The 19,061-nt window shown below is 43.7% G+C and overlaps 2 protein-coding genes across 4 annotated transcripts; both read right to left on the minus strand.

Annotated features, from left to right (window-relative positions):
- Positions 1 to 235: 235 nt before the first annotated feature.
- lyn (LYN proto-oncogene, Src family tyrosine kinase) lies at positions 236 to 14,856 on the minus strand. Of its 3 annotated transcripts, XM_084481348.1 has the most exons (13): positions 14,720 to 14,856; positions 11,870 to 12,008; positions 11,546 to 11,591; positions 11,108 to 11,213; positions 10,236 to 10,334; positions 8,420 to 8,520; positions 7,895 to 8,044; positions 6,925 to 7,077; positions 5,077 to 5,259; positions 4,521 to 4,597; positions 2,900 to 3,053; positions 2,494 to 2,625; positions 236 to 1,191 (listed from the first exon to the last, which is right to left on the minus strand). In XM_084481348.1, the coding sequence occupies exons 2-13, from the start codon at positions 11,993 to 11,995 to the stop codon at positions 989 to 991; spliced, it is 1,530 nt and encodes a 509-aa protein (XP_084337474.1). In that variant the 5' UTR covers positions 11,996 to 12,008; positions 14,720 to 14,856; the 3' UTR covers positions 236 to 988. The 3 variants fall into 3 exon arrangements, with proteins under 3 accessions (XP_084337474.1, XP_084337475.1, XP_084337476.1); XM_084481349.1 differs by lacking the exon at positions 14,720 to 14,856 and having other exon boundaries at positions 11,108 to 11,208; positions 11,870 to 11,952; XM_084481350.1 differs by lacking the exons at positions 11,546 to 11,591; positions 14,720 to 14,856 and having other exon boundaries at positions 11,870 to 11,974.
- Positions 14,857 to 17,054: 2,198 nt separating this feature from the next.
- Positions 17,055 to 17,900, minus strand: LOC311361255 (cAMP-dependent protein kinase inhibitor alpha-like; the record flags this gene model as incomplete). Its single annotated transcript, XM_084481439.1, has 2 exons — positions 17,055 to 17,128; positions 17,738 to 17,900. 2 exons carry the CDS (start codon positions 17,898 to 17,900, stop codon positions 17,055 to 17,057), a joined length of 237 nt encoding a protein of 78 aa, XP_084337565.1.
- Positions 17,901 to 19,061: the final 1,161 nt, after the last annotated feature.

Here is a 19,061-nt window from a genome sequence, read left to right on the forward strand (position 1 = left end):
AAAGGACAGTGTACTGTCTATGGTGTCCAACGTTGAACTTACAGCTTCTGGGTTCGATACCCAATGCCCACAGCCTAGGTCCCTGAGCTAGAGGCCTAACCCCACCTGCCCGTTATGACATACAACTGAATCAATTGTATTGTTCGTTTGGATAGGTAAACAGTTATATAGGTTTTGTAGTTATATAGGCTCTAAATACTATATGGTAACAGAAAAGTACAGGCTTAATCACAAATACCGCCATCTTTTTATTTATATGTACATAGTAGTTCCATGTAACACGTCATAAAACTATACCTGTAATGATTTCTTGATAAGTAAACACTTTTCCTTTGTACTTAAAAACTGAAGGAAACATGATTGACATTAATTAATCAAACGGATTCAGAATAACAGAAAATCGAATAGCAAAACCATGACAATATTTAACAATCCCCATGCAACACTATATATACGTACTTCAATATGAAGTGACCATAACAGGAGCCCAACCACGTTTTAAACACAGCAAATGAAAACAACATTTCTTTACCATTTACTCTCTTATATAATCCTATTTTGGCTGAAATAATTATTGCAATACAGTATATCACAGTGTATATATATATATAGAACACCATGTGAAATATCCCCACTTATATTTTCATTTTTTCTTTTAAGTGTTCCACCCACTGCCTTTGTACAGTACATATGTCTGTCTCTGCCCTGACATTAAAGAAACTGAACTTTATATCCTGACCATCTATCGAGTTCTATCCTGTTTCTAGTGCTACAATTATTGGCTATGTATTCACTCACTCACTCACTCTCACTCTAAATTCAAAAGAGCTGTATTGGTGATATGAATTACCAAAGCAGTTTAAAAACTCTATCTCATCCTATCCCCACCCCGGTCTCTCTCACTCCCCTTTTCTTTTTTTCTGTCACTCTCTACCTTTCTCTCTGTCCCTTTTTCTTTGGCTCTCTCTCTCCGTCTCTCTGGCACCCCCTAAGGCTGGTGTTGGTACTGCGCCTCAGTGGCGGTGTAGAAGTCGTCCAGAACACTTTGCATGTAGTCGAAGGTGGGCCGGTCGTCGGGCTTGTTCTTCCAGCATGACATCATGATGTCGTACAGTTCGGCGGGGCAGTCTATGGGCTGAGGCATCCGGTAGCCACGTTGTATAGACGACATCACCTCGCTCTTGTTCATGCCTTTTTTTGAAAGGACATAAGAAGAGAAAAAAATAGAAATTGTACTTGAAATTGGGATTCATTAGTTAATGTTGAAATCAAGGAAGACTCCACATAGACATAGCTTGATCCTTTCTTTGTATAGCCACTAGAGGGCAGACAAGCTGTAAGAAATTGTATGGACAAAACTGAGAATCTTTTAATTGTGTACCGATCACCTATTACTACTAGGCCTACTACTAGGATCACCTATTAGGCATGGGCGTCACCATAATATAATTGGGGGGGGACACGTCCCCCCCACCCTTGAAAATAAGTCATTTCGACCCCCCCACATTTGCCAGACATGACTGGTCTACTAGTCCAGTGTTCTTTCCATCGCTTCACAATCAAATCCGTTCCACTTTATCAGTAGGGGGAATACCCATATAAATAGAAATCCACTCCGCTGTTTTTTTAACACACAACGCAGCATCACGCACGCATTCAAAACACGCACCGAAGCCGACCGAAGCAAGCTGTTGTTGAGAGTCGGATCAACGACAGCGACACAAGATGGACATAAGGACTTTTTTTCCGAAGAAGAAGAGGAAAGTAAAGTAAAGTAGCCCAAGTTTTCCATTGAGTGGCCAAACAGCTAAATTGCGTTCTTCCATGGCCATTCCACAGCCAGCTTTTCTGATAAGAATGTTAGCACCCTCATGAGACATTCTCTGGCATTAGCAATATTCAAAGTCACAAAGATCAAATATTCGTGCCTAATAGCGTTACTTTGTTGTATAAAAAACCTAGCCTATATATCATCAAGACATGTAAACGTTTTCAATGGCTGTTAAAAAAAAAATATATATATATATATATATATATATATATATATATATATAATAATGAAAAAAAAATATATATATATAAATAACATAATAGTAGTCAGTAATTGCAGACCATGCCAGCTCCAAGGAAAATCAATGAAAGAGGGAGATCATTTTAAATCTAAAAACATGGTAAAATGCACCAGAATGCGGGAAATTGCATCTACTTCTTTCAATTTTTTTCTGGGGGAGGACCCCCAGACCAAATATGTCCCCCCCACTCTCAAAAAGCTGATGACGCCCTTGCTATTAGGCCTTCTCTTTATTCTACAAATAGACTACAACGTCTGTGTGCAACTTTAGAGACTCTGTTTCTATTTGGCCTACTACTCAAGCAAATTGTGGGATTCTCTGAGATTTATAGGAATGTTGGATTTGTAGTGTTTCATTTAAACCGTAGGATTGTGGGGGTTGTAATTTTACAGGATTGTAGGAAATGTAGTGTGACACAGACCTGGATAGGGGATCTTCCCTAAGGTGATGATCTCGTACAGCAGAACTCCGAAGGACCACATGTCTGACTTGATGGTGAAGCAGCCGTAGTTGATGGCTTCCGGAGCGGTCCACTTGATGGGAAACTTAGCCCCTGTAGCACACACACACACACACACACACACACACACACACACACACACACACACACACACAGACAGACAGAGAGACAAGAAAAAGAAAAAGAAAGACATTTTTTATAAAAAGAATATGTTTTGAGGAAGCAAATGTTACACAACTTTATTTTTTACGCAGTGTCAGTCACAGGGAAATAACATTGCTAAAAAGAGAATGGCTTACATCGTCATGAAACATATTAACTCTCTCCTCACTCTCTCATTCACTCACTCACTCACTCACACCCCCACCTTCTCTGGCAGTGTACTGGTCGTCTTCGATGACCCGGGCCAGGCCAAAGTCGGCGATCTTGCAGAGAAGACTGTCGGAGACCAGGACGTTGGCCGCTCTCAGGTCCCTGTGGATGTAGTTCATCTTCTCGATGTACGCCATGCCCTCTGCGATCTTCAACCCGTCACACAGACCACACAGTCTCAAAGGGCTTTGCAAGCCTGCTTCATACGACACCCCCTAACACCCTAAATCGGGTACCAACTAGTGGTCTACTGGGGTACTGTGGGTAGCTCAATTATTGACCCAAAACCCCACCTATTGTTTGGGTGGATTTTGTAGTATAGCCCACCCCTAATGAATATGCATGACGAAATTTTCTAAATCTGTTAGAAATTGACATTAGCACGCCTAAGATTGAATGAATGATGAAATGAAAAATGTGTTCTTATTTGCTATCAGAAAATGACCAGGATGGTACGATCAAAAAATGATGACCTCAACTATCGTTGATTTTATCCTCGATCTTATTCATCTTTACACTGTCTAGGCTCAATTGCGCCCTTTGGTGTTTGCATATATTCACCCTAGTGGCATATCTTTTCGTTAGAACGTCTTTGTTGCTTCCCATCAAGTAACATTCTTTATTGGTGACCTATTTGTAAAAATTGTGACCTGGATTTAGAAGATAACGTGATGTGACTTGTGAACATAGCTACACAGCTGTCTCGCTGGTGTTAGTGGTTTTAGAGTGTGAACCACTGATGAGGAAGTAAAAACCAATGTTGGACACGTTCGGTTCCTCCTAGTGACGTAGATAGGGGAACTTCAGAAGTCATATCTTCGTAAGTAAATCATTTTCTGTTTGTAGAGATTTATTTTTTGCATTTTTCAGCTTTATTATAGAGAGAGACAGAGAGGAAAGTGTGGAAGACAGAGGGGAAGACATGCAGTAAATGACCCAGGCCGGATTGGCTCCAGGGTCTCTGCGATTAAGACTGTGCCTAATATATGGTATGCGCCTTAGCCCAGTGCGCCACCGGGGCACCCAAGTAAATCATTTTCAATTCAAGGAAACGTTGTTCCTTTGTTTCTCTCTGCCATGTTCAGTTTCTGGGAAAATAAGTGACTTAACTGTTTCCCAACAATGCGGGAAAAACCAAATAAGTGATGTGTAATTTTTTTTTTTTTTAATGGAATTATCAAATGGATAGTACTGGTCCTTAGTTCTGATAGCTTGAAGCCTAGTCTATGAACACACACCTGTGACTGAATTACAATTCATTATTAGTGTTGATGCACCGCCGATCTCAAAGTATACTAGCCTGTGTTGCTTGGCAACCATTTTTGTGTCTTGAGGTTGAATTATGATTTGTTTTCTATTGTATGTTGCTGTGTGAAATACTTGGTCCTCATTGGTCCAAAATGTTCCAAGGGCGTGTATTATTTTTCAAAGATGGCACACCTCTACCATTGGGAGCATTGGTGGATACTGTCATACATATTAATATAGTCCTACTTCAGTGGTGGGAAGCAACCTCTGCTTTGCCTTGCCCCCTCCCCCGCCCCCTAACCGCGGGTAACACCCCGTGGTTGGTTATCCCTTGTGTAGGCCCGGTGGACAGTAAGTGTGGAAATCACCTGTGCTGAGAAGTCGATGAGTTTGGGAAGTTGCAGTTTAGATCCTTCGCTGCTCTTCAGGAAGTCAAGGAGACTGCCTGAAGAAGAGAAACGATGGAAAGAAGGAAAATTATTACAAAGGTTTTTAGGTAGCCTATTCTTTCAACTTGGTTTGTGTTTAAATTCTGGTGCTAATGGGAATGTACAGGTCTCTTATCAGCTGCTATCAGGTTTTAGAGTTGACTGTGTATTCAGACCACTGACCCTTTGAGTGTTCACCACAAATCACTCATATTTAACGGAGGGATGATTGTATGTCAACAGCTGTGTGTGTGTGCATGTGGGTTTGTATGGGTGTGCGTGTGAAATTGTATGTGTGAAAGCACACACTGCTTTTTTGTCTATGTGTTTGGGTGTGTTTGCAGTTGCGCTAGTGTGCTTGTGAGTGTGTGCATTCACATGTGGGAGTATGGGAAAGCACACACTGTCACTGAGTGCAACTGTTCGTTTGTGTGTGTGGGTGCACCTATCTCTTGCATATATCTTCATATCCTGCCCGTTCCCTCTGCTTGCTCACCGTTGGCCATGTACTCGGTGATGATGTAGATGGGCGGGGTCTTGGTGACCACGGCGTGCAGCCGGACCAGGCGGTCGTGCTGCAGGGTCTTCATCATGTTGGCCTCGTCCATGAAGGCCTCCGGCGACATGGTGCCCGGCTTCAGGGTCTTCACCGCCACCTTGGTCACGTTGTTGTAGTAGGCTGGAGGGTGGTGGGGTAGAGGGGTAGAGGGGTGGAGGGGTGGTGGGTTAGATGGATGATGGATGAGGGTTGGATGAATGGATGGATGGATGGATGAATCAGCATCAGCCTATTAAATGAAAACGGAGGATGGATGGATGGACGGGTGATTGGGTAGATGAAAGGACGGTTGGGCAATTGGTTGAGGGAGGGGTTGGATGGGTGGTTGGGTGTGTGGATGGATTGAAATATAGATATTAGAATTGACAGCTGAATGGATTAGCAGAGGAATAGTGGGGTGGAATGGTCCTGAATGGATGAATGCACGATTGGGTGGATGATGGATAAATGGCTGGTTTGTTAGGTGGAAGGGTAGTTGCGTGAGTGGGTGTTTGAATGGCTGGATGATTTGAGTGGATGGATGAGTGGGCGTTTGGGCAGATGAATGGATGGCTTCAGTAGATTTTAATGGCGGCAGTCGTAGCAGAACAGAACAAGGAGGAGCAGGCCTTGGGCTAGCCAGGCAGAACAGAACAGCAGGAAGTAAGAATGTGTTTGTTGTTTAAGCTTGAGAGGACACAAAACCAACACTCATTCACATCTCTGGGGATGAGCTGCCTCTAAGTAAACACACTTTCTTATACTGGTGGCTCATGGTGAACCGCAATGTAGTGTAATAATGTATTCATTATTATCACTGGACATATTTGGCTAATCACTGAACTAACAGTGGGAGCATATAGACAATAGACATTGTGTTTTTGTTTCATGTAATATCTACAGTATCACTGCTGTACATTTAAAACAACACAGAGATAGCCGTCAATTATGTGAGATACGGAGAGAGGTTGCGTGAGGAAGAACAGAGAACACAAAGCAAACAGAGATTAGAGGTTGCCGATGGCAACTGTTTGGCATCAAGCCTATAATATGAGGATACAGTCTCCTCATTGGTCAGTCCTAACAAGGCGTGTGTGTGTGTGTGTGTGTGTGTGTGTGTGCGTGTTTATTTGTGTCCATGTGTCTTTGCGTGTCTTTGTGTGTGTGTGTGTGTGTGTGTGTGTGTGTGTGTGTGTGTGTGTGTGTGTGTGTGTGTGTTGAGCGTGCTTGAGTTACTGCTGGTAACTCAGAATGCAAATCTCATGGTCCCATTTGTCACATTTCCTCTCCATCAAAACAAGGGAAGCCTGTGACCTGACTCCACCCGCACACGCTTCCACATTAAACACACACACAACAATACACTGTGTGTATCGTTCACAGCACATGTATTTCCCTTCGTCTCAGAGTGCTGCGGATGCACTGTTTGTGGTTTTCATTTGTTATGTCCTTTTTGTGTGTCCATTCTGTCCATACTGCACAGAGTCAGATGATATAATAACATAGCAGAACATTCCTCATAAGTGCCTCATAACTACCCATGCCATGGATTCAGAACACGAGACTACAATCTGGAGTCCTTCCAAGACTGTGTTTTTAAACTCTGAGATGTAGATTAATATTCTTTTTGATATTGAAGATATTCAGTAGGTGTGGGGTGGCTAAATCCCTCTGTGATATGTTCAGGTTATTTTATGTTTTTAAATCCTGTTGTCCATCACTTTAACGATGAAGTCATGTATGTATATGATATCACATGACAAAGTTATGTGATATCATTGTATGACGTGTGTACTGCTTCCTCACCCATCCAGACTTCTCCAAACTGTCCGGCTCCCAGCTTCTTCACCATCTTGATGGACGTCTTGGAGATCTCCCAGGCGTCCTTGTCCCACGGCTTCTGGGCTCGGGGCTTCTCGCAGGGATGCAGCTGGTGCCCGCACAGCCCCTCCGGTTGTTCTGGGGGAGCAGCGGAGAGGAGGTGAGGACCTGCACACGCACGCACCCATGCAACCACACACGCACGCATTCACACACGCACGCAGGCACACAACCACACATGCACGCACGCAACCACGCACACACCTAACCACACAACCACACACACACGCAACCACACACACAAACGCAGCCACACATGCACGCAATCACGCACACACTGGTGAGCATGGACGCATGATTCTTTTTTCTGTCTATAAATGTCAATAGATAAATAATGATGATGATGGTTATGATACATAATATCAAATGCACGTCACAAGTTACAAGAGCGTTAAGTGAAGTTGTGAATGTGCTTGCTTTCTCTGACAAGCATCCAAGAAAAACATCCAAAGTATTTATTTTATGTTGATCCATGAACCAAATATTTGAGTGTGAATTTCAGTAAGCAAATCGTTTGTATTTGTACTCTGTATTTGTATTTGATTAAACTAACTTGATTAAGCTAAATTGTCCTAATTTTGATGGGATAAGTTTTGTTCAGAACAAGTGTTCGCAATCCTAAAACATCCGCTGCGTTCGTGTGATGTCAGAGAAATGGTGTGAGGCACGACAATGCTGACACGCACACAAGACATGGAAATGATAACTCCAAACACGGGTATAGAAGCAAATGCATGACACTTGGCTAATAGACAAGGCGACAAATATAATGTGCATTTAAATACACACCAATAAAAAACGTAGGAGAAATGTACATATAGAATGTTTAACAAGACGGATTGATAATGTAAATATTGTACACATTGTATATTCATGCTCATAACCTTCTACCCACCCTCGTAATGGCGGACCATGCTGCCGATGTCGGGGAAGGTGATCTTGGGTGAGATGTAGCAGCCACCGTTGTCCAGCGCTCTTATTTTGAAGTGCTTTACTAGGTCGCTACCCTGGGGGTCCAAGTCCCTGACAGAGAGCGAGTAACTTCCTGTTTCAGAGAAAGAGAGTTAGAAACACACATGCTGGCATGCACACAGGCATGCGCACACACACACGCACACACGCACGCAGGCACGCAGGCACGCAGGCACGCAGGCACACACACACACACACACACACACGCACACACGCACACACACACACACACACACAGTTTTGGTTTTGGTCTTTAGTCAAATATTGCTACTGTCCACAAAGGTTAACATTCTCTCTATCTCTCTCTCTCTCTCTCTCTCTCTCTCTCGCCCTCTCTCTGTCTGTCTCTCTCTCTCCCTCCCTCCCTCTGTCGCTCTCTCTCTCCCTTCCTCCCTATCTGTCCCTCTCCCCCCTCTATCTCTCTAAAATGTGATTGCTATCTCCCCACCTTTGACGGTGCTCTCCCGGATGAGATACGAGCCCGGTCGGTTGGCAGGACCCAGCAGCTGTCTCTCTGCGTCCTTTCGACTGATGTCCTTAAAGAACCACCTGTAAGAGACCAGCATCAGCACCCTGTTCACTACCATCAGCACCCTGTTCACTACCATCAGCACCCTGTTCACCACCATCAGCACCCTGTTCACTACCATCAGCACCCTGTTCACCATCAGCACCCTGTTCACCATCAGCACCCTGTTCACCATCAGCACCCTGTTCACCATCAGCACCCTGTTCACCACCATCAGCACCCTGTTCACCATCAGCACCCTGTTCACTACCATCAGCACCCTGTTCACTACCATCAGCACCCTGTTCACCATCAGCACCCTGTTCACCATCAGCACCCTGTTCACCATCAGCACCCTGTTCACCACCATCAGCACCCTGTTCACCATCAGCACCCTGTTCACTACCATCAGCACCCTGTTCACTACCATCAGCACCCTGTTCACCATCAGCACCCTGTTCACTACCATCAGCACCCTGTTCACCACCATCAGCACCCTGTTCACCATCAGCACCCTGTTCACCATCAGCACCCTGTTCACCACCATCAGCACCCTGTTCACCATCAGCACCCTGTTCACTACCATCAGCACCCTGTTCACCACCATCAGCACCCTGTTCACCATCAGCACCCTGTTCACTACCATCAGCACCCTGTTCACTACCATCAGCACCCTGTTCACCATCAGCACCCTGTTCACTACCATCAGCACCCTGTTCACTACCATCAGCACCCTGTTCACTACCATCAGCACCCTGTTCACCACCATCAGCACCCTGTTCACTACCATCAGCACCCTGTTCACTACCATCAGCACCCTGTTCACTACCATCAGCACCCTGTTCACCATCAGCACCCTGTTCACTACCATCAGCACCCTGTTCACTACCATCAGCACCCTGTTCACTACCATCAGCACCCTGTTCACTACCATCAGCACCCTGTTCACCATCAGCACCCTGTTCACCATCAGCACCCTGTTCACCATCAGCACCCTGTTCACCACCATCAGCACCCTGTTCACCACCATCAGCACCCTGTTCACTACCATCAGCACCCTGTTCACTACCATCAGCACCCTGTTCACTACCATCAGCACCCTGTTCACTACCATCAGCACCCTGTTCACTACCATCAGCACCCTGTTCACTACCATCAGCACCCTGTTCACTACCATCAGCACCCTGTTCACCATCAGCACCCTGTTCACCACCATCAGCACCCTGTTCACCATCAGCACCCTGTTCACCATCAGCACCCTGTTCACCATCAGCACCCTGTTCACCACCATCAGCACCCTGTTCACCACCATCAGCACCTTGTTCACCCAATGGGTGCGGCCCACCGACCCCATGCTGTGGCCGCTGGTGTTTTGTTGGGGTAAGCACCTTAACAGGTTGTTTTATTCACTATTCAGTCACTTACTGAATACTAATACCACTACTGATACTGAAATCCAATCGACTTACAGTGAATGATGATTTATAAATATGTTTTTTAGATGTGTCTGAGTAAGAAGCAGGTAGGGGTAAGGGTGTCTTGCTCATGGATGCTTACAAACAAACTGCAGATATATGGGGGTCTTTGAATCCCACAATAAATACCAATTTTGAAAAGTCTTTCAAAATGAAAGTTGAATTCAGCTTTTGGATATCAAATAGTCCCTGACATTAACAGACAGACTCCTTCAAAACAAAATTGTTGTATGTCAAAGTATTTACAATAAAAGCGTTGAATAGCGTGAATAGGCTCTTACTCCTCTGTCTCCATGGTGTTGTCCTGCGCCACGTAGTTGGAAGGGATGAACCCTTCTCTATTGCTGCTCATGGATTTGGCCCGCCACCATTCTCCACACCTGGAACAACACAGTGGTCAGCTACAACTCTCGTCCCCATCGCTTGCGGTGACGTGTGTTCTGTAGGGCCCGTACATCGCAACGTGACATCGCAATGACCACCGCCATTTGAGGAGAATTGGAATGTTAGTTATTATGTTGGTAGTTACAGTTACAGCAAGGAATACAAGGAAACAGATGGACTTTTTTGTTTGTTTGTTTTTGTATATAAATAATAAATAAATATAACAAAAGTAATTATAACTCTTATTAATTACACATTAGACATTTATTAGGTTATTGGTGTTTGTGTTCCCTCCCTGCTGTGTCAGTTAGTTGTCAATCCATTAAATAGATATTCTCCCTGCTGTCTCTCTGCGTGAGGTCTTATTTCAGTTTCTGTTCCTGTTTTTCATTCTGCTGGTATTTTTTATGTTGAGCCACATTTGTCTATATATTATTTTGACCTTGGTTATATTGCACAGCTAGCTGTTCAATATTGCGATAGGGTGATGCAGGGCTTCCTCTATTACACTGCTACTTACTAAAGAAACAAATCATTTGACCCAAACTATAACAAAATTATCCTAATGATTTGAAAATGATGATCGGATCGAAATGGTCTGCTTTCAGGAAATAACAGATATTGAACAAAGCCGTCCCAAAAAAAACTTCTAGTACTTTCTCACTACCTGTTTTTATATTTGCAGTTCAAACAAAACTGCATGCTTTCACAATGTTCACCCAAGTGTGAGAAAATAAGAGTGTGTGTTAATGGCGCTGTGGGGACTCACTCCTCCAGCACCATCATGGTCTCTCCCTTCTTGAAGCCCAGGTCATCTGGGTGGATGGCCTCATAGGGGTACAGCGCCACCACCACCTTACTGTTGTTCCCCTGCTCTGAGATACAGAACAAACATGGATCATAGGGATAACAGATCGGACAAAATGACTATCTGTGTATTCATGTTTTTACATTAGTCTTAGTTTACAAGAGTCTAATAATAATAGTTGTATTTATAAAGTGCTTCTGTAATTATTCAAAGACACTTGAGACACAATAAGACATTAAACATACAAGTCTAAAAATAATATCTATAAATGTCAAATTGGAACATTTCAAAGCAAGCAGCTCCTGAACAGAAAGGTGAGGAGAGTTTGATGTTAAAAGCAATATTTAAAAGGTGTTATGAGTGATGCTTGACATTATGTAATCTGCGTCGACACCATACCTTCCATCTTCTGAAAAATCTGACCGGGAAGAAGCTCTGATGGCTTCTAAACGTATAGAGATCAAGAGGATGCAATTAGAACCGGTGTACGAACACTCACTCACTCACACACACACAGCCTTACTTTGTCGTGCTGTTGTTTTGGAAATGAAAAAGCAAACTTATTATAGTGTAGCAGTGTAATTCAGTGATGTAATCCAACTGAATGCCCCTGAATCACCAATCTCTTGATTTCATTGTAAAGCTCTATGAAAAAAAGTGCCCACTGACTGACTGAAATAGAAGCTAGAGTAGCTTGTAACCTTCTGGTGCGTTGCTACTTACTCCGGGTTTATTTCTGTTTAAGGTGGGGTCGCGGACGTAGACGGCATCGGCGCTGCGGTCGGGTGGAGGAAGATCGCTCTTTCCCTGGCTAAGTCTCTCGCTCAGCTTAGACTTCTTACAACCCATCCTCCTCCTTCTCCTGGAGGAGCAGCGAGGGGAGGAGGAGAGGAGAGGGGAAGAGGAGGAGGATGAGAGAGGGGGAGGAGATGTGGAGGAGAGAGGTAGCGGAACCGGGGAGAGGGGACAGGAGGGGAGAGAGGAGAGGGAATGAGGAAGGAGTTTGGTAGAGGTGGTATGGGGGAGGGGAGGAGAGAGAGCACAATAGGGGAGAGGAGAGAGCAAGGGAGAGGGGAGGAGAGGGGAGAAGGAGAAGGAGGGAAGAAAGGTAGATATGGTGAGGAGGGACAGGGGAGGAGAGAGAGGAGAGGAGAGGGGGAGGGGGACAGGGAGAGAGAAGACGAGAGAGATTGAGGTGAAGGCAAACAATGCCTGATACACAAAGTGCAAAGTAACATTACAACAATATGTTATGGTGGTTGTATTTTCAGCATGAATGTAAATAGCATTTGACTTTATGAAAAAAAAAAAAGAAATACAGGTGCAGTCACAAACGGTTCAAGAATGGTTTCATTTCTGCGCCCACTTCTCTTCTCGGTTTGTTGGGTAATGTCGTTGATATTCTTCTTCAGACTTTCTGTGAGCTTCACCTTTCTCAGTAGACAGCAGTCTGTTCTGACCACTGATAAGTTAAAGAAGCCTACTTTACTAATTTACTTCAATCATTTTCTTTGTGTTCTGTTGCTTTTGTGTTTACAGCCGTTCTCTTAGCCAGCAGGAAGCTTTGCGGTGCACTGACACACACACAGGCACGGACACACGAAACAAACACACACACACACACACACACACACACACACACACACACACAGCGAGACAAGGGCACACAACCACACACACACACACACACACACACACAAAACTCGAGACAAGGTCTCAAGCCATGCACACTCACTAACACACACACAAATACAAGAATCACACATTGAGACAAGAACATAAAGTCACAGGCACACTTGCACACACACACACACACACACACACATGCACACACACGCACACACACTTGCGCTGACACCCACATCCAGAAATATACGATCTATGGAACTTGTGACCAGTTTCCTTTTTTAGAGCTTCACAAAATGTAAATATTTCCTGTGGTAGTACTGTATACTGTGGTTCTAAATACACCAGGGACAGTGCATGTCATCTAGCACTCATTACAAGTAGGCTACTGCTCTGAATACACCAGGGACCGTGATTAATTTCGTCTAGCCACTCATAACAATTGTGGTTCTAAATACACCAGGGGCCGTGCTTAATGTCGTCTTTTTTAAGTCCAGAAAAGTGACGTAGAAGTGTTTTTTTTTCGGACCACATTGTATTCTGGCAGTACGAAGTCACTCTGGGAAGGTTACTGATGGCTAGTGGTCAAACCTGTTCTCACTCATGATCTCATATGGGTGAGTTGAAAGGAGAGATGAAAAGGGAGGAAGAGGGAGGTGGAGAGATGGAGAATGGGAAAGGGAAGGGAGAAGGAATAAAATAGCTGAAAAGGGTGTGAGAGGGAGGGAGGGAGGGAGAGAGATAATGAGAGGGAGAGAGAGCGAGAATGGCAGGAAGAAAGGGGGGAGAGAGAAGAGTTGGAATATTGGACTATATGTATTTGAAATACGTATTTCAATTACTTTGGGGGTATTTTGTTGTTCCAGTGGGTATGTGTCACATGACTAGACGCATTGGGGCCGGCGGGCGACGGCGTTTGTGGCCGCCGGTGTCGGGGCCTGAAGTCTAGCTAGCTAGACTTATGATTTCGCTAGTTAAGAGGGCAGATGCCTACTAGAATTAATCAGTACATATTTGGACTAATGTTTAACAGCGGCAGTGCGACATTGGCCCAGGTCTCTGTGAAGGTTGGTTTCATACCTCCACCTTCGTCTCAGCTTACCGCTCGCCTCGCCGCGATGACAACACCGCTGAGCCGGTCGATCGGAGATAGACTCGTGGTGGAGGTCCACAAACAAGACAATAAATATATCCAGATGTCACTGAATGTGGGGACCTTTTGCAACTTTTGGTGGAATACGTTCAGCATCACTGACATAATGGATGGGCGGATGGAAGGATGATTGATGGATCGACTAAAGGGCGTGCTTAAAGGAGAGGCCGATGCGAAACAGTAGCGGTTTATAGCATTTAGTGTGATGTAGTGTTTAAGTGATCAACCAACGCATCCAACAAGAACCAAAGTCATTAGGCACCTAAAATATTGTTCACGGCACATTTCGTTCAAAACACGAATAACTACCACACATTGTTAAGTGGTTGTGGTATTGTTGGCATGATGACGGCTAGTAAATGGCCAGGAGAGGAAGTGCAAAGGTAATATATGAGCTGTCACTCATCAGGGCCAGCATCACTAAGACAGAACAACAGTGCACGCTCTCTGCCTGGAGGAAGGAGAGGGAGGTTAAAACAGGGGAATAGAGGAGAGGCGTGGAGACGGCAGTGTGTTGAAGTGTAATAATTCTCTATAATAAAAGTCCAAATGTCTATCTTTGTTGTTTTACTCTTCAACTGAAAGTGCATTATTTCTATTCAGTTTGCTGTGACGCAGCTTGTGCAGTCAATACACGTTTTTTCCTCACTACAGAAATACTGACTCACTTTTAATCTGAATGTTCAAACGATGACCTCGGACGTTTCCACAAACACATTTCGGCTACAATTCACATACACCGACTTTCCTAACAATTCGTAAAATAAAAAGTTAAACGTTGTAATGCCACTTACCTTTCTCTAATTATAAATATTCCTAATATTTGACCAGTTGTTTATCTTGAAATATCTCGTCCGCACGTGTTTTGTGGTCTTCTTGTCTGGTTTCATAGGACTTGATAAAAGAGACGCATCGAGTGAATGACGAGCAGGCGGAGTCGTGCGGCGGCCACCTCTGCCGTAGGCTATGAGCCAAACAAATGAGGAACCACAGGGGACTTTTTTTTTATTTAAACCGACACTTCCTGGTACACTTGTCTGGTGGTGATTTACATCTTCAGTGCACACACACACACACACACACACACACACACACACGCACGCACGCACGCACGCACACACACACACACACACACACACACACACACACACACACACACACACACACACACACACACATTATTTCCTTTGGCAACCTGTTCCGAGTTATTCTTCGCTAATTTAAACCTATTCTGTATAATTCGGATGACCTTTTGAAACGGTCCATGGTTTAGTCTTCCACAGCGCCATCTGTGGGAAAAATAGTATAAAGGTAGAAAAATAATGGTCAAATATTCTCCTTTAACAGTCCTCCACCTTTTATTCAATGTTTATTTTTTTAACACAATAAATATAAAAGTGAATGAAACCCGGGAAAGCTCAGACAAACACAAGGACATATTGATAAAAAAACATGCAGTCATTTTGTACATGCATCATTGTTAATAGCTTAAATGTGTAGTACATAAGCAACAAGTCCAAAAGCGGAAATATTTTAATTGACATTTGAAATGTATTTTTTACTATTAACACAAAGAAAATGTGTTACATGTGACAATTTCACTTTTTAAGGAAGACGGTCAATTCTAAGGCAAGAAAGAAAGCGCAAAAATGTCACAGTACATCAGAAATATCCATAAAGAAATGTCCATACGGTTACACTCGCGGTTCAACAAGGCTTTTGTGAACCAATCACAAAGGTTGAAACACATTGAAACAACAAGTGTAACAAGTACCCGGGGCCAATGTTACGGAGGAGGATAATATTAAGAGTATGGTCATTATGGCATGCATGGTGAAAACTGTGTTTTTACATGTATTCAGCGTAAAGTGGAAAGGGCAACAGACTTAAAATGGCCGCCGTTTGCTGTGCAGATTCAGGGACAAATGACGTCAACATAAAAAAAATGTTGAAGATATTTAGTTATTTTCCCCTTTTTCTATTTTGTAAAGTGTAACGTGCCCCGGGAAAAGGTGCGCTAAAAGATATCCATAGATACTATTATCATCAGTTATAATCATCATCATTATCATCATAATCATCAAATTATTATTATTAATATTATTATTATTATTATTAATGTGACACAACCGCAGGCAGGTCCAGGGAAGTCTTTCAGTTCAACCGGGTATTGCGTTGCTACATACTCTTTTGGAGAAAGATTGATAATATATAAAAAAATAAGTAATTCTTAAAAAGCAATCTCTCTTGCAGTCTTTAAGTTAAAAGTTAAACCATGGCCCCTTCAAGATAATCAATCGCTTGCTCGTGTCACATAATATAGATTAATTGTTACACAAGAGGTGTAGCTAAATGACTCCTACGTCTACGATATGATGCTTGCGGTTGGGGAACAGTATTATTACAGTCCTGCCTTTTACAGAACAAGCCTCGCTATACATATTATGGTTGAATAATTAACAGTACATTCAAGCACTTAATTGCCACAAGCTTGGTGTGATTATTTGTGGGGTATATTTGAGTGTGAGAAGTTGACTGTGTGTGTGTGTGTGTGTGTGTGTGTGTGTGTGTGTGTGTGTGTGTGTGTGTGTGTGTGTGTTGGTGGGTGGGTGTGATGTTTATTTTGAGTATAAGTGTGTGTGTTTGTGTATTATAATTATTAAGCAATGAGAATTTGTCTATTTGTCTCTCTCAAAAATCATGTTTTCTTCCTCTTCATCCATGTTGCATCGGTGAAAAATCAGTCAGTGAGTTCAAACATTGCATGAACCTCCCTGGTCCTTCTCTGGAGTTCAGAGAATCTTCCAGAAATAAACATCCTCATAATGCTCTCCATTACACTAGCCAGCAGAGATTATCAGCAGTTCAAATCCTGTGACATTTAGGTCCTGCTGCCCTGCTCATGGGCACATGGGTAGGGGCGGTTAGGCTAACCTTACTGCCCATCTAGGCTAGCCTCAAGTCCTTTCACTGCCTCCCACACATCCACACACACATCCATGCTAACACACACACCCACCCACACACACACACACGCACACATTTCATCGCTCACACACACACACACACACACACACACACACACACACACACACACCATGCATACAGCAGTGGAGAGGGAGGTGTGTGTTAGCTGTTCCTCTGGGCCATCTCTCTCTGGACCGACGTTGAGGACCCCTGGCTGTCCTCAGCATCTCCTCCATCTACAGGAAGGGAATGGGAGAGAGAGAGGGAGAGGAAGGCAAGGAGGAAGAGGAGATGCAACAATGATTTAAAATGATGTAATCTAGCAGAATAGGAGGTGGGGGAACATTGGGTGGGGGTGACATTTAGCATTACATTACAATAATCAATTATTATTTACAGGAAATAAAAGTAATGAAATCCAACAAGCATTTAAACTTTCAAATGAATTGAAATAAATAAATAATAGCAAAATATTTAAATATATTTAGAATAGCAAAAGTCTTGCTTTGTAAGTTTTGTAAATTAAAGCTATTTAACTTGTCCACTGTAGCTAGTAACTTGTTAAACAATATCTTGCTTAATACTTAAATAAATAAGATAAACAATAAAACGTGCCAATCATTCCATCAAGGGAAATCTTCTTTATTAATCGTTATATTCTGGGGTAACCGCCTGAAATTGCTATCGCTATAACCGTAGCTACAACTCTAGCCACTAGAGGCCGCTAACGGTAAAACATACGTATTGCAGCTTTAAAGCAACCTGACATGCAAGATAACTATACTCTTCTGGTGTTAGCTTAGCGTCCCATGCTCCTGTCTCCCCCCCCCCCACCCCCCGCTCACCTCTGCGCGCGGTGTGTATATGCAGCTGGGACAGGGACAGGCTGAGGGGCAGCTGGCCGCCCTGCGGGTCACTGGGGCTCTGCAGGATGTCGTGCATGGCGTTCCTCCGGCCTGTGCGCCCCGACGCGATGAAGTCGGCGTACGTAGCCTCGACCTCTGCCATCCCTCAGCCCTCCAGCATCCTCCGGTACTCAGCCAGTGGCTGGACGTGTGATGTGGGGGGAGAGAGGGGGAGAGAGGGCAGGGGAAGGGCAGAGATTGTTAGAGAGGGAGTGGAGAGGAGAGGGGAGAGGGGGGAGAGAGAAGAGAATGAGAAAGAGAAAAGACAAAGGGATGGGGATGGGGGAGAGAGATACAGAGGTAGAGAAATAGAGAGAGGGATACATGGAGAGCAAGAGGGACAGGAGACAAAGTGAGAGAAGAATATTTTAACAAATAGATAGAGATAGAGATAGAGATGGAGAGATGATAAAGAAAAAGAAAATTAGTTACAATGAGACAGATGGGGAGGGAACAGAGGCAAAAGAGAGAAGACAAAGAAGAGTAGAGGGACACGAAAAACCGAGGGAAAGCGACCGAGAGGAAGAGACAAAGACAGAGAAAGGGAGCAAGAGAGAGAAAAACAAAGAGGGCGAGACAAAGACAAAGAGAGGAAGATTTTAGTTGAGCTTATTGGTCGTACAATGACCTTTTGTCAAGTTCCACTATCTTCACACTGTAACCTCTAATATTTTATAATTTCTCTGCGTGCACAGACTTTAACCACACTCACATTTTGTTTTATAGCATCAGTACAATGGGGTTTTGCTTATGTCCGCTGTAAAGTAAATCTCTTTCTGACCTCTTAATTTCCATGCATCCCTTCCTGCCTGTTATACATCCTGCTTACTTTCTGTGCAGCACCCCACCCCCAGAGTTTTTACCAAAAGGTCCTCGGGTTTCACCTTGGGTTCATTTAGCACGCCGGGTCTGGTTCCCTTAACACTCGCTGACCACCAAAAAGTCCTCACATGTAGGTCTGCACACACTTTTAAAATGTGAGCGACATATACCAAGCTCACGTCAATAGTGTTCAGTAGCTCCGACAGTAGAAATTTGAGGTCACTGTTCCACCACCGAAACGTCCTCACATTTAGGTCTGTGTGTGCTACACACACACACACACACACACACACACATACACACCTGCATATTCTGCCTGAAAAATATCACAAGCTCTTATGTATAGTTTTCAGTATAGTTTGGCACTAGTGGATATTAAAGAGGTGATTATTTAACACTGAAAGACCCTCTCATGTAGGTCTTTAAAACACACAAATTTAAC

Source organism: Micromesistius poutassou (genome assembly GCF_964030765.1).
Source record: "Micromesistius poutassou genome assembly, chromosome: 16".
NCBI classification, from domain to species: domain Eukaryota; kingdom Metazoa; phylum Chordata; class Actinopteri; order Gadiformes; family Gadidae; genus Micromesistius; species Micromesistius poutassou.

Bases quoted from the DNA above. Each gene is read 5' to 3' on its own strand.
- lyn (XM_084481348.1), bottom strand. From the start codon at position 11,995: ATGGGTTGTAAGAAGTCTAAGCTGAGCGAGAGACTTAGCCAGGGAAAG. The intron at 8,521-10,235 runs GTAAGAGCCTAT...GGTCTCTTACAG, and splicing joins AACACCATGGAGACAGAGGA to GTGGTTCTTTAAGGACATCA. The intron at 1,192-2,493 runs GTCTGTGTCACA...TTTCAAAAAAAG, and splicing joins AGGGAAGATCCCCTATCCAG to GCATGAACAAGAGCGAGGTG.